Source organism: Euprymna scolopes, chromosome 41 (assembly GCF_053919585.1).
Source record: "Euprymna scolopes isolate OS-2025 chromosome 41, ASM5391958v1, whole genome shotgun sequence".
Classification (NCBI taxonomy): domain Eukaryota; kingdom Metazoa; phylum Mollusca; class Cephalopoda; order Sepiida; family Sepiolidae; genus Euprymna; species Euprymna scolopes.
In genome coordinates this window covers 28,277,550-28,293,813 of record NC_136522.1, presented here as the reverse complement: position 1 = coordinate 28,293,813, position 16,264 = coordinate 28,277,550, and the positions used below count along the sequence as shown (strand labels likewise).

At 32.1% G+C, this 16,264-nt stretch overlaps 1 protein-coding gene across 1 annotated transcript in view; it reads right to left on the bottom strand.

Moving 5' to 3' along the window:
- Positions 1-16,264, bottom strand: part of LOC145266638 (uncharacterized) — a 275,190-nt gene that overhangs the window by 236,208 nt on the left and 22,718 nt on the right. The window contains exons 3-6 of the mRNA XM_080122562.1: positions 15,107-15,206; positions 9,149-9,310; positions 3,535-3,696; positions 1,928-2,089 (exon numbers count right to left, since the gene is read on the bottom strand). Of these exons, the coding sequence (XP_079978688.1) occupies positions 1,928-2,089; positions 3,535-3,696; positions 9,149-9,310; positions 15,107-15,206 (586 nt within the window). The remainder of the gene's footprint in view (positions 1-1,927; positions 2,090-3,534; positions 3,697-9,148; positions 9,311-15,106; positions 15,207-16,264) is intronic.

The following is a 16,264-nucleotide window of genomic DNA, read 5'->3' as shown; positions in this document are numbered from 1 at the left end:
GGCCCCTCTCACTAATTCCCTATACAGTTCTTTTCTCTAAAGACATAAAAGTCGATGGAATTCAGGAGCTTTCTGAGCGCGGTTCCACACTCTCTGCTTTTTTTGGCCTGATGAAGTGCTGTCCATGAATTGGGACTCCACTGACACATGTATGCACATATGTAACCAATAATGTTTGTACAGCAAACAGACTACATACGAGATCTTTCCTGCATTGAGCACCCTTTAATAATCACAGGAGTTTCATTGGATTTACATCTAGGAAACCAATCGATACAACCGGTATATATATATATATATATATATATATATATATATATATATATATATATATATCACTTTTGAAGAACACTGAACGTAATGTCATAATTAATTGCTGCTGAGGGGTTAGGTTATTTTTTTTCTATATTTTAAACAAACCATTAAAAAGAAACTTTCGAAAAGAAGACCAAAATACACTTCTAAAGTATATTTTGGTCTTCTTTTCGAAAGTTTGTTTTTAATGGTTTGTTTAAACTATGGAAGGAAAAAACCTAAACCCTCAGCAATTAATTATGACATTACGTTCAGTGTTCTTCAAAAGTGTTATAAAATTATGTACGCATAAAAATCTTTTTATATATATATATATATATATATATATATATATATATATATATATATATATATATATATATATATATATATATAGTTCAGAAATTAAAGTTTAGAAAATTAAGAATTTGGGAGAAGTAAAGTGGACATATAAATATTAATATTAATATTCATAGGATAATCCGAACCAGATGAAAAATGCGCGATATTCAAGATAGAGCATTGGGAAGGAAATTAAAATTTTGTTAAATAGAATTTACAATATTTATTATTCGACCCAAGCGATACGGGTTGAAAATGAAAATTTCCTTATTCATTTCAAAGAAAAATTAATTAGCAAAATAACCATTATAGGCTGGCTTTCGATTTAGATTAAACACTTCAAAATGTGAGAGAAGTCATATTTTTGAAAATATAGGCCAAAAGGTTATTCCACGTGAAATTTACATATGAAGATAAAAGGTGGAAACGTAGCAAAATCCAAAAATAAATTGATTGGTTAGAGGTTAAATGACCAACGAAAATTCAAAGGTATAGGCAATAACGCAAGTCATGGAAAGTGTATTTGTAAAATTGATAATAAAAAAACAGGTCATATACAAGTAGGTTCATAAATGCAAGAAAAGTTCTCTTGTGTAGTAACTATGTATTGAAAAATTTAGAAGTTTGAGAAATTTAGATTGAGGGTGAAAATACTACCTTTGGCCATAGTCACAAGACGGGAAACAGATTTCACGACCTCAAATCTAAACAAGCACACAACGTATAACTATAATGACGTGAATTAACTCTAGACTAAATTGAAGCGGTTAGCTCCCTAATATTTGCGTTTTTTTTATTATTATGCTGTGTCAATGTATTTATGTAATTATTTGAAAAACATTCTGAGTTCTATCCAAGAAATTATATCATTTTTAGTGAAAATTCGTATTCGGAAGGGAAAAACACAGTAATATGAAATTTTATAGTGAAGCAAGAGTTGCTTAATCACTTAACTTCTCAATGTATTTATTTGTAAAATCTGCTGAGTAATCTTCCGAAAATTACATATTTTTTCAAAAAATTTTAGGTTATAGTATTGGTAAATCTTAAGTGGAAGAAGTTCCAAAACGGTTTCATTTTAAAGATTTTCAAGTGATCTTATATTTTTAATCAGGCGTGTATGTAAACGTTCATGTAGGACAGAAGTTGGGTTAAAAAGCCACCTACGTGCACACAGCCGCACAGCAGTTGACTGAAGAGATGATAAACTTCTTTCAAGAAGATACAATATATATATACATATGTACCTCTACATGACATGGTATTTGCGAATTAAAATGATATGACTTACGGATAGAACAGTTTTCATATAAGGTGGATCCAGTAGTCATCGTTGTTGCGTTTATTCCACAGGAAATACAAGCGGGTTGATGTTCAAATTGACGATAATATCCACGAGGACATTCTTCGCATGTCCCGTTTTCCATAAGCTGATAACCAGGTTTACAAATGCCTGCAAAAAATATAAATTACATTATAATAACATTTAAAATGATAGATACACAGGGAAGTAATAAAGTAATGAGCCACTTATCGTTATAGTACTCTTTTTCTTCTTTTCTGTGACTATATGTCTCTGTTGCTGCAGTATATGCATAGTTGTGCCCCTTGAACTATTTTCAAGTTATCTCACCTAAATTATAATGACAATCAATGAGAATGACGCTACATTCGAATTTGAAGCTTGATAATAAAAAGTAAGTTATATTCATTTGGTATAGAACAATGCATTCTCTGTGCTTCTCCTGGCAAGTCATGTTTTTAATTGTTTATAAGTAGTTTTAACAGACTCTTTTCTATTATTTTTAAAAAAGAACCCCAATTGATTAGGTTACTCATACCATAAGAGAACATACATTTATTATTAAATTTATTATTAGAAAGAGTGAGATTTCATCGATTCAACACATTTTTCAAATCAAAATCCAAATAAAACCTGTATCAAGCTATTATAGTTGTTTACAGATCTTTCGAGGCAATATTTATTTTAAGTCATGCAGAAAATCATAAAAGTTATAAATGCTGCTTTTCATCAATATCAATGTTACAAATCAGAATCATCAAAAGTGCATTGCATTTAATTTACACGTCCAAAAGTTACAAGTTACGAATTAAAAACATTCAAAAAGATTTAAATTCTACTGAAAACAGAACCTAGTGACAAGAAATGTTCTCTAAACAAATCCTCGAGAGATTAATTTCAGTTGTGCGTAATATATATATATATATATATATATATATATATATATATATATATATATATATATATATATATATATAGATGTGTATATACTTCAGAATAATGTAATGCAATAAACCTACTGGTATGCAAATCCAGTGATTATCGGTCTTACAAAATATTATTGGATGTAATATTTTATAAACACAATCCCAGCTAAATAAAAATTGCTTAATATACCAGATAGAGCAAATAAATCATAATTTAGTAATTTAAATTTTATGATTTGAAACGGTTAAATATCAAATCTCGAATTTTTAATATATGTAAGACAAAGAATACATTTCAATAAGTATAAGTATACTTATTGAAATGTATTCTTTGTCTTACATATTACATATAATAAAAATTCTAGATTTGAAATTTAACCGTTTCAAATCATAAGATTTAAATTACTAAATTACGATATATATATATATATATATATATATATATATATATATATATATATATATATATATATATGATTACTTCATGTAATCCGTAAGGTGGGCATCACATTGCTCACATTGAAACTCAAACAGACTCGATTTATTGTTTGGTAAATTTCTGGAACTAAATTAAAACTCTCAGCTATGTAGAGAGAGAGAGAGAGAGAGAGAGAGAGAGAGAGAGAGAGAGAGAGAGAGAGAGAGAGAGAGAGAGAGAGGAATACTTACAAAAGCAGAGATCAGAAAAATTGGATCCGTATGTATATGTAGTTGTGCCCAACTTACAAGGCTTACAGAAGCTTTGACCGCTAGAATATTGGTAAAAACCAATATCGCAAGGTGTACAATTCTTATTATTCTTGTTGAAATAGAATCCGGATGCACAGATTTCTGGAATAACAAAAAAATAAAAAAAGAAAGAAAAACAAGCATAAATATGGAGGTATTAAAGTTTTTCTGTTGGTTTTTAGTCTAACTATCTATCTATCTATAAAACTCCGTGGACCGTCCGGACGACCCTGCCTGCTTGCTTGAATCTTGTATAATTGTTTTGGACGATCGGGCGATTCTATCTTTCAAAAAAGGAGTGGCAGGTGAATTATATATATATATATATATATATATATATATATATATATATATATATATATATAGAGAGAGAGAGAGAGAGAGAGAGAGAGAGGGTGCGTCTGGTATTTGAGAACATATATTTCCTTTTAAAAATAATCAATTAAAGTTTCTATTCGAGACCTAAACCGTCGGCAGGCATGTTAAATATGGTCCTCGTCGATATCCTGCATTATTCTGACTATGGATGCTTTCAGAGAATCTTTAGTGTTATGAGGATGTTTATTAACATCTCTCTCAACAACGCCCCACACATAATATTCCAACGGATTTAGGTCTGGAGAGATTGGAGGCCACAACTTGAGGGTAATGTGATCCTGGAAATTCTCTGCTAACCATTATGTGGCGGTGCAGAGTCTTGTTGAAAGATGTAGGACCTTCCATTTCTTACTCTATCAATCCAAGGCTTTACAACAGTACTTAGGACTTCAATGTAAGCAGCAGAATTGATTTTTAATCCTTGTGGAAAGAAATGTGGTGGCATCACATGTCTCTCATTGCTAACCACCCCCAAAACCATAACAGTTGCTGGAAATTTTATGTGCATGACTCTTGGAACTTCAGAAGGGTCAGCACATAGCTAACTGTCATTTCTTCGGTTTACCATCTGGTCTTGGTCAAAATTTTTTTCGTCTGAAAAAATCAAAGAATGTGTTACTCAGCAGGATGTTTTAGTTTGCTTAAAAGCCTCTTGTATCTTACCAACTGATTTTCTTTGGTGGTCTCGAAAATAAACTGGCCTCTCTTCATCACATACGGCTTGTATCGAAGATTTTCATGACAAGTCCTACGAATTGTTGCTTCTGAGACATTAAGATCTTTTGCAATTGACCTCATTGACTTTTGAGGGCTCTCATCAATGATGTTCTGAACTCTTTGAACAAATTCAGGTGTTCTTATGCTGTCAGAGCGTTGTTGATGCTTTTTGCGTTTAGCAACTGGAGAAATTGGTCCATTTTTGTCCTCTAGCTTTTTGCGAACTTTAAAGACATGAAATAGGTGATGTTCTCAAATACCAGACGCACCCTGTATATGTATATATATATATATATATATATATATATATATATATATACATACATATATATATATACATATATATATATATATATATATATATAATATATATTCAGACAAACATTGTTATAAACAATACAAAACTTCTGTTTAGTAATATCTTTATTCAATTTTTCGTATTATCATTTTTATGTGTATATCGAACGCATGTATGGTCCAAGCATTTTTTCTTCTAAAAGTGTCCGCGGTTTTAACTTTTCGTGAGATCATCAGGAGTGTGTGTTAGTGTCGGAAAAGAATTATAGTAGTTGAGGTGCGAGCAAGATTCATTGGGACTGCTGACAGCTGTGGGGCGTTGGTGTGGTAGGGGAAAGTGAGAAAAGGGTTAGTGTCAGGAACGGGTGGGTGTGGAGATAGGAGGAGGAAATATGCAAGGCATTTGAGTGTATTGGTACTATTCTGAAATTTGACCTGATTAAGGGTAGTGTTTTGCGTTTTGATATGAATAGCTTCAAGGATTTTAAGTTTCTTTACATTCGTTTCGTGGTGTAGTATTTTAGTGTTGCAACTAGAATCTCTCTGAAATTTAAGTAGGGCATTGATGTTTTTATGTAAATGTTGAAAGATGGCACTAGATTCAACATTATAGCAGGTGAAGCTGCGTGATAATGTTGTGGTCGTATGTTGAGCGTAACATTATTGTTATAGGAGTTACATTCTCCCAAGAGGCATTTAATCTGATAGATGACGTTGGTCCGTTCTAGTGGTTTAAATGAAGGGATTGTTTTTAATAACTAAGTCTTGGGCTTTTAATTTTTTATAGTAAATGATGACTCCAGGGAGATGTATTTATGGATTATGTTTTTTATAGTGATTTCTTCTAACTTAAAGCCCGGGTGCATTTGATTGTAATAGAATAAGTTGATTGTATTGAAGTTACGGTGTTGGGGGTTACTCTAAGTAGGAGTGTTGTTTAACCTCTTCAACATGGAGTTTATGTGTTGATCAACAATATAATTTGTTGATGAGGATTGTTTAATGTTTTTTTTTTAGTTTGATGAATAGTATTTTTGTTGTTGTTGTTGTTGTTGTTGTTGTTGTTGTTGTTGTTGTTGTTGTTGTTGGAAGAGGGGAGGTGTTGATGATGGTTATTTTGTATCCGTGCAGGAATTAACTCTTGAAATTTAGAAGGTAAGAATTATAGCAGGTAGGGTTTTGTGTAGTTAGAAGTGCTAAAAACGTTATTGGAAGTGTGAATAATGACGTCAAGAAAAGGAATTTTGTTATTAACATTTAATTCAACAGTGAATTTGAGTACGGATTTGTCTTGGAGAAGGTCCTTAAGTGTAAAAGTTTGTTGGGTGTTATTAGCAAGGAAGAAAATATCGTCTATATTCTTACATAAATAGAGGGTTTAATGTAATGTTTTTTTGCTGTTGGTGTGGTTGTTTAAAAAAAAAACGGAGTGTGTTCATAAAAAAGTATTTACCTATGCGTGGAAAAGGCGTTTACTCTTTTTTTAGGCTGACATTTGTTTGTCTGGGGTTTTTTTTGCTGTGTGCTGACATGTGCAACGAGTTGCTTGGACAGTGAAGTAAATTGTTCGTTTAGAAGGAAAATTTTTGTTCGTGTTGACGTGGTGTGTCAAGTTGACAGTGTCTTCGCAAGTGAGTCTGCGGTAGTGTGTGTACATTGTCGCGCTAGTTGCACATTCGTTCGTATTGAATGGGGGTGTCCGGTTCCCGGCTGTCAACGAAACTTCCAGTTGTGAGTTTATCCGTGTGCGTGGTGCCTCTCAACTCGTATTGTTGATTTAACTTCTTCCTATGTGTTGATAGGGATGTCCTGTAATTGTTTCTTTGTTGTTGCATCTGCTGTGCGGGAGAGAATGTATATAGGCCCATGTGATTTTATTCCTCACGTTTGTTGAAAGGTAATGTCAGGAAACTGTGAAAAATGTTTGTCGAGCTCGGATTTTTCTTTATATTCGTTATGAATTTGTTTCTTCACAAAATAAATTCTAGTTCGTTTATTTCAATAAACGCGTTGTTCGTTTCTTTCTCAATTCAATTCATTTTTCCTATTTTGTACGACTGGGGGATATGTATAATATATCCACCAGTCCACTACAGTCTCCAGGAAACGCATCAAATACTTGTTGTAAAATGATGAACCAAGGTGGGTGTTATGTTTGAAAACAAATTGATTCAGTTCAGTGAAGAATGGTCTTGATATTGGATGCTATAACTCAATTAGAGATTTTGCCTAGATTTACTTTCAGAAGCCTCATATCTTTCGCTTTCATTATTTTGTCCTTTAGTCCTCATATTCCATGAGTGATGTTTTAACAAACGGAGAAGAATTGGTGTCTTCTGGGTTTGAATCTATCCATCTAACACTTACCGTTTTTGAACTTGAAGTTTTATTTTTAGTTCCTTACATCAAGCGGCTTCATGCCTTGTCTAAAGCGGTTTCCATAAAAAAAAATACTCAGATTCCTGATCTGTAACAGGTTGGCATTAAGAAAGGTATCCAGCTTCTTCAAGTCTCACCATATCATAATCATATTTTTGTATCAAACTCACCTCATGGATAAGGAAATGGATTCAAAGGTAAATATAATCTAATGCATAAAATGAACTCAGTTTTTTTCTGATTTATTATTGATAGCCTTGAATCTGATAAATTGACACTTAATTCTGCTTAGTCAATGTATTTTTCTTCATTTCACAGTGTTCTTTGTAATACAAGAATGTATTTTCCCAAAGTTTTTGTAAAAATACTTATTTTATTTCAGAATGAGGTTAAAATGGCGGAGCTTTTGTTTATAATCTAAACAGCAGCAGCTTACGAAATTGATGAATAATAATAAAAATTTTTTTTAACATTACAATATTTATTTAGAATATAGTAAACTAGTTATTTCTTAACATGTATAGTAATAGTCCATGTAAATCGGGTAGCTTGTGATCCTATTAGGATAGCCAGGAGCAACTGATAGATAAGAAAATATGATTAAGTGTAATAAAATACATGTCAAATGCAAACTGTTGCAATATTTTGTTCCTATAATGGGGTATGATCCCACACAGTCGGACGATTCTATTTATAAAAGATGCTGCTAAGAACTGACGAATCAAATTAACTACGTTCTGCTACCAACTAATCAGAAACCAAAATTGCTTCATAAATATTAAACCCTTTCTGGAGCAATTTCACATGTTCTTTTCCCGGGTTTCGACACGGTAAGAATATTTTGTTCTGTGGAACTGTCTACTATAAACAAGTCACCTCCCAGGACTTGTGTGTAACAGCGAACCATCTGAAACTGTTTCTGAAACTCAAAATGGCTTACCCTTCTGTTTCCTGTTATTCAGAAAGAAGAGTATCAAAGCGTTGCAAGGAAAGAACAACATATAATATAATCGCATTAGCAAAGAAAGCTTAAAAATATTAGGGATGCACACGATTTAATTGGCTAGTGTGAATTTTGACAAGGTTTACATTTATTGCATGGTATGATAACCTTAATTAACAAAAAGAATCGTTCCCAGAGACGATGGCATAAAACTGGAGCAGAGGACAGATATCAAATGCCATAAACAAAACAGATATAACGATGAAGAATGACGTCACGTTTTCGAAAAGGGATAAAACTAAGGTTTTCAGATCAGTCTCTTTTTGGAAGCTGTGCAAAGAAGACAATGCTAATAAATGTAAAAATAATCTAAACAGAATGTTGCCTCAGTGTCACCATGTGTATTATTCATTTCAATAAGTTAACTCGATTAAGAAGTAGATTAGCTAACTATAACATCAGTCTCTTACTGGGTTGATTTTTTTCCAAATAAACCTTAAAGAAAATTCAGCGAACGTCTTCTTGTGTCTCTCCTGCATGAAAAGGCTTTTATTTATCTTAATTAAACAGACAAATCAGTCGACAGTCTCTCATGAAATGCGATGAAGAGAAACAGCAATGAAAAAGAGAAGAAAAACGTGTAGAAACATTACGCACGTACATATAAAGGGGTTATTTTGTTATTGAAAATGTTATAATAGGCTCATTTTTTTTTGGAATTAATGGATGAACTTTTGTAGAAGTTCTATTGACTATAATTGTAATTATCGATACATATGATATATGATAAGACTAAAAAGGGTAATATGTACTACTTATGTGTAGAACGTTCCAACTTACCATAACAATCGTCAAGTTTTTGAGTTCCGACTTCTTGGGTTGTTTTAGTGTTTGGGCATTGCTCACAACTTGCTTGACCGCTCTTGCTCTGGTAGTGTCCGACTGGGCAGTAGGAACAACTAAGTGTTGTATTATCGTAGTAAGTACCAGGACCACATTGTACTGGAAAGAGAGTAGAAAAACAAAAAGACAGAAGAATTAACATTCTTAAAAAACAAAATGAATTCTTATTTATAAACAAATCATCTTTTATTATTTTACAGTTTCTGCCATAAAAAATTAAATCATAACATTTTCCCGCTGTTTCTGCCATAAAAATTAAATCATAATGTCAATTTAAAATTTGAACATTCGTCTAACAAAGATTATTCAGATGAAAAGCAAAAAAACAAAAAACATTTTTCCCAACCAACTCGATTCATCTTAAGTGGCCACACTAGTTAAATCTACTTAGCCATCTCCAAATAGTTAACAATTACTTGTTGTAATTTTTTTTTTTTTTACATTTTCACCCCAAACAAGGCACATTGCCACTTTGGTGTAGGGGGCTACTATCAGGGGCAGCAACTACTGGGGCACTATGTTGGGATTTGGGCAGCAAGATGTCGGTTTCAGTTGCACTTGAACTTCTGTATGTCAGTACAGTTAGGGAAGCAGGAACATGGAATGGAATTCCAGAGTCTAGCGGTTCTGGGGAAGAAACTACTGGAGTAGAAAATGGAAAAACCTAAGGTAAAAGTCCTAATCCGCACTAACGCTTTTCTAACAAGCCTCCCCACAAAACTGCTTCCACTGCATGCCTATGTAGCAAGATGTGACACACGGTCAGAAAATGAAGAATGTCAAATCAGCACCTCTAAAGGAGAACTTTGACCTAGAAAAATTGCCTGGGCAGCCCCATGCAGTAGGCAATAAATTTACTCCACTTGAAAATTGGGTTGCAAGGTTTGGAAGGGTAGACTTTGTTGATTGTCAAGATTCTAGACTGGTATTTCTACCCTGATCTCCAAGCAACCGCAGCGAAGACGAAACCCACCCCTATTCAATAAAAATTGTGTGATGATATGCCTTCATAAATTTGGGTGATTCTGTTCATAACCATGTGTGATAAAAATGAACCAATCAGATACCAGAACAGCTTCATAAAATATACTGAAACTTGTTGAATTTTTTAGTGATATCTTTCCATGTCAAAACGAGAAGACTACTGCTAAAAATTTGAACATTCGTATAAGAGATTATGCAGATGAAAAACAAAAAAAACAACATTTTTCTCAACCAACTAAATTCATCTTAAGTGGCCACACTAGTTAAATCTACTTAGCCATCTAAAAAAAGTAAACAATACTTGTTGTAATATTTAATGGCCATGTGTAAGGATAGATATTTACTTGTTTCCCAAACAGCAAAATGTGATACAAGGAAGGAAGATGAAGCGTGTCAAGTTAGTGCTTCTAAAGAAAAAAATTCTCACCAAGAAAAAATGCCTAGACAGCTCCAGTCAGCAAAAAATTAATTTACTCCATCCGAAAACTGGGTTACAAGGCTTGAAATGGTAGACCTCTTTAGCACTACCAAGGTGTCATACATTAGTTCCACAAATACTTGGCCAATTACATAGCCCATCACCTACCTGGCTGATGGTAACTGAATTAATTCTTCGCCTGAAAAAGTTTCTGGAACAGAATTTATGCTGCTGTTCTGTTTTGCTTGAAACTACATCTTTATTTCAAGAATGACTTTCCAATCAAGAATACTAATACCGAGTCATCAAGAATTATTCTAGCTTTAAAATTAATCTCTCATTTGTTCATTGAGTTGCGTTAATAATATGTTATTAATTCTAGCAGAAGGAACTCGGCTAAATCTGACAAAACTGATAATAAATTGATTTTAAACCTAGATAATATCATATAAATGTAAGAATAGAAATATAATTTTGATAATAAAATAGGAATTATTCAGCAACTCAATCGTGAAGTGATTCCTACAAACACTAAAAAGCAAATAACTATAACTGCTACACATCATTGAAATTCACTTTCTTCTTCACTTCCAAAAGGAACTAAAAGTTTTACAGGATGGTGTTAACTAAAAGTATTTTCAACCAATAAAAATCGTTACAAATCTCAAAAAGTATAACATCTATGTGAAAGTAATAAATCAGTGCAAACTTATCAACTCCTATAAAGCCTGATCAACAAAATCAATTTTGTCCAGAATTCTCGAACCGGTGACAGTACCAAAGGATCTCAATAACATATATTACACCCACCTCCCCACTTTTGAGACCAAGGAACGTAAGTAAAAAAAGAACTCAATGACTCACATCCCAGCTTTCGTCATCTTCTTATACATTAGTGATGGTCAGGTGAACAGAAATGAAATGCTGTCACTTTGCACTATGTAAACCAATGCACACACATATACAATGTAAACCAACACACACACATATACAATATAAACCAATACACACACATACACTTTGTAAACCAATACACACACATACACAATTTCATACTGCCAAATACTCACAAATGTAGATTACTTACACATGCATATTCACACTATGAATATATTAATCTACACATTTCTAAGCATTGTGACTATCAACTCAACTTTCTTCACCTAACATGTGCTTTCATCAGTGAGTTATAACTTTTATATGCTTATAGAATTGTTGATATAAAATGTTTTGTTAGAACATTTTTTTCCTCAATTTTCATATGTAAAACACTGTTTATATTTTAGTTAAAACTTGCTAACTGATAACACTTCGATTTTCTCATGTTATTATGGTTCTTGGTACTATTGTTGTCTTAAATCCAAAGACCAGGAACGATGCTACAATGAACTTAAAAGAGATAATCTTTGTCGAATTTAGCAGAGTTATCCTCCTTCCTACTAAACATATTCACACTATGAACATGTTGTCACATATTTCTAAGCCTTGTGACTCTTAACTTTCTTCACAAAACATTATGTTTGCATAAATGACTTTATTGGATTTAGCAGAGTTATCCCCCTTTCTACAAAGTCAAAATGACGACTATATAAGGTGTTAGGTATATGTAACTATTATTTTGTTCTTGTCTTTTGCTTTTTGCCACACGAAAATTTCCATGATTTTTTTTAAATGATAAAAGTGAATCTGATTTATTTAGATAATGAGACAAATAGAGAATAAGATTAAACTGTCTATTTTACAGCATAATATAACCCCTTTTTTAGGTTACATTATGCTGTAATACAATACCTAGTATTATACTAAAGCTGAGTTAATCGACGTTTGTTTTTTTCGGGCTTTTTGGTATAAAGTAGAACTTCAATCACACAAAATATATACTAAAATATTAATTTTGGGATTGAGTTATGTTTTTATAATATCTATTTTCATTTCCATAATTAATGAAAATTTGTAATTAACTGAAAAGGTCGTCTCTTTCTTAATTATGCATTTCTTTAGCCTCTTCTCACTCTACGTTCTCATTCAACAACTCTGTCATAGTTTTAAATTTGGTAGCATTTACAGAAAAAGTGATTTTCTTTTTTTCAACTCACTAGCCTGGGAGCCCGGCGTTGCCCGGGTGTTTGGAGGTGCATGTTGAGCAAAAAAAAAAGCGGTCAATTTTTTTAACTTTGATCCCAATTATGACCCCTTAAAATTTATTGTTTTGGGCTCAACTCAAGTTATTAAGTGAGATCCATGTTCAAGGAACCTATATCTAAAATTTCAAGTGTCGAGACCCAAGATTGTCGGAGGAGTTTGGTAGAGTTCTCAAAGGTTAAATCGTTGAACTTTGACCCCTTAACAGCCAAATTTCTGACTGAAAACCGATTACAAAGATTTTCTTCAATCTCAATACACTGTATATCAAATTTCGAGTCTGTAGACTTAAAATTGGCAGAGTTATTGCGTAGGGAAATGTACACAGACACACACACAGACACACACACAGAGACACACAGACACGTTCACTTTTATATATATATATAGATATAGATTTATATGAATTTGTCCAGAAAATACTTGACACACTGTTTGTTGGCCCATTCTTCCAGTGTTTTTTTATTTTTTTGCAATGGAAGTTCTTGGTCTATTTTGGGCGACTCTTTTAGGACTATTTCCATAGCTGGCTTGTTTTATGATTTTGTCTCATTTGTAAGACAGTCTTATCCAGAATTTTAGGCCAGTTTCGTGATGAAAATTGTTTTGTTGGCTCTTGTTTTGTGATGTTGATGTACCATCATTAGGTTTGGATTCTGGAAGCTCATTAGATATTACCTGATGCTCACAATAGTGGCAGACACTGGTTTCTGTATGTTACTCTTTACAGTATCAAATGTTCCCTGTTTTAGTGTCTAGTCTGTTAATGTTCTTTTATGGTCAATCAACAATGCCAAAGTTGTCTGTTATTACAGTTATGGTTTGTTGGTTAATGACGATTACTTTTTGTTTGCATACATATCACAGTTTATGAATTTCTAAATGAAATCAAAGTGGAATAAACAATAGTATTTTTAGTTGTGACTCAATCAACCACTTGCTATACCTAATACTTTTTTTTGTATACTGATGAGTCACTACGGGCGAAGACCAAAAGCCACTTGAGGAAAAGTGTCAATGAGATCGTTTTTTGTTTGTTTATTTCATTTATCAAATCAAGATATCTTTCAAAGTTCAAATCTTAGGGATGCAGGCCCATGGGAAGGTGTTCCAAAGGTGGGAAGTTATTCAAAAGAAAATGTTCATGCAAACTTCAAACACCAATCTAATCTAAGAGAAAGAAAAAAAATTTTCTTAAGTTGTGCAAGACGACTTCTTGCTGTGACTATTTTGCTATTATTTATAGGCGAAGTGGATAAAGGCGTTGGGTTTCGATGATTCCAGGTGAGCATTGTCTGAAGATAGTGCTATCAATCCTACCCAAGAAGGCTAGAGGATTAGTTGGCCAAAAACAACTATGGAAGGCAGTAATTACTGGGGATACACAAGTCTCAACATTCCTATTACGTTGCAATTAATGACCTGAAGAAGACTAGAGGATGATTTGGCCGAAACACGGTGAAATAACAACTATGAAAATGAGGATAATACTCGGCAAAAGAATGAATACACAAATTATAAAGCCACATACAAAGGATTTAAAAAGGAAAATATATATATATATAATTCTTCTAAGTTGTTGTAGAAGACGAATTCTTGCTGTGAATATTTTATGGGGAGGAATCAAAGATATGAACTTAGTCAACTTCTACATATTAGAGACCAACCGTCAATGGCGATTACGTTAGCTGATGTGAATTTTGATAAGGGTCACATTTAGTGCGTGTCATAATAACCTTAATCTGCAAAACAGAATTTTTTCCCAGAGATGGATGACATTAAATTGAGACAGGAAGCAACAGGTTAAGCAATAGAGAAAACAGAGTCGAATAATAATGTATGGTGTCATGTTTCTGAGCTGAGAGGAACAAAGTTTTTTTTAATCAGTCTCTCCATAGAAACGGTGGAGACACTGCCAATAATGTAGAAAACTTGATAATCTAAATACAATTTTATCTCGATGTTTCTGCCCGTGTGTGTCACTCACTGCAGTTAATTAGAAAGTTCAATTATGAAAAGAAGCTTATTTCTATAACAACTACTTGATGAAACGGCGACAACAAAAAGAAAAAAAGAGACCCACGGATAAACACCCTCCACATATGTACAAAGAATATTTTTTGTTATTGAAAATATAACACGAATAATAATAATAATAGAATAGAGAAAGATTATTCAAACATAATAACTATAGTAAATGACTAGTTCTATTTAGTTCTACTTAGATTTTGAAGTGAGAAATTGTGTTATCACCATTGTTTTTCTAAAAGAAATAAAATACATTGTTGCAATTCCACTGCATCACTCAAACTCCCTGCAGCCTCTTTATTACAACAGGGAATTTAACTTACCACATTTATCCTTAATTAATGCATGACCATCTAGACATGCCTGTAAGGAGGTCATTTCAATGGTGTCAGTCTCCAAATTTCCTAATGTTTGTTCTTCAATCTTTCAAATGAAAAAAAAAACATTGTAAAAAAGAAAAAGAAATAGGTTTCATTAAAATACATTTTAAATATTAGTAAAAACTTGATTTTCATCTTATTATCATTTATTGTCATGATTTCTTGCCAAATTAAGTTTTAGCATTTGTTTATGAAGTGGTGTGAACCAAATCACGTTTCTCTTTCTTCTATTTTCTTATAATTATAATCATTATCATGATGTAATTTTAATATAATTTTAATCAATATTTTATATTTTTAATTAATATTTTATTATAATTATAATCAATATAATTATTACTATTATAATCAATATTTTTATTACATTACTATTATTACTATTTTAATCACTATTTGTTATAACTATAATCAATATTTCATTATAGTTATAATCAATGTTATTATTAGTGTTATAATTAATATTATCATTATAGATATAATTAATATTAATATTATTATTACTAGTAAAATACATATTAGTATTTTAATTATACTTAATATTATTATTATAATTATGATAAATATTTTTATTATAGTTATAATCAATGTTATTATTATAATCAATATTATATGTGCTCTTTCTAAAGCATGTGCTATAAATGTTACTTGAATTCTTAAATACCATTTCCTTGCTACAGTTATTATTATGCCTACATTCATATGTGATATTATATATTGTGCATATATTTTCAGTATTTACTTCAACTATGCCCAATACAAAAGTAGACCTTAGTAATAGAAATATGGAAATATATTTATGGCAAGTAAGCATCTCAGAGGAATCAATGTCTTATGATTATTTCCTACAAAAATGAAATATGGACGCCTTTGTGTACCTTACTTGGAATAGATGTATTTTCATACTAAAACTAAATACCCCGACAAATCCGACAAGCAGCTAAATCCCACCCTTACACAGTAGAGATCCCTAGATGTAAGAGAGCTTTTTACTCCAGTAGTTTCTTCCGCCAGATTTTGGAATTCCCTTCCAGGTCCCTGCTTCCCCAACTGTACTGACATGCAGAAGTTTAAGTATAACATGAACCAACATCTTGCTGCCTA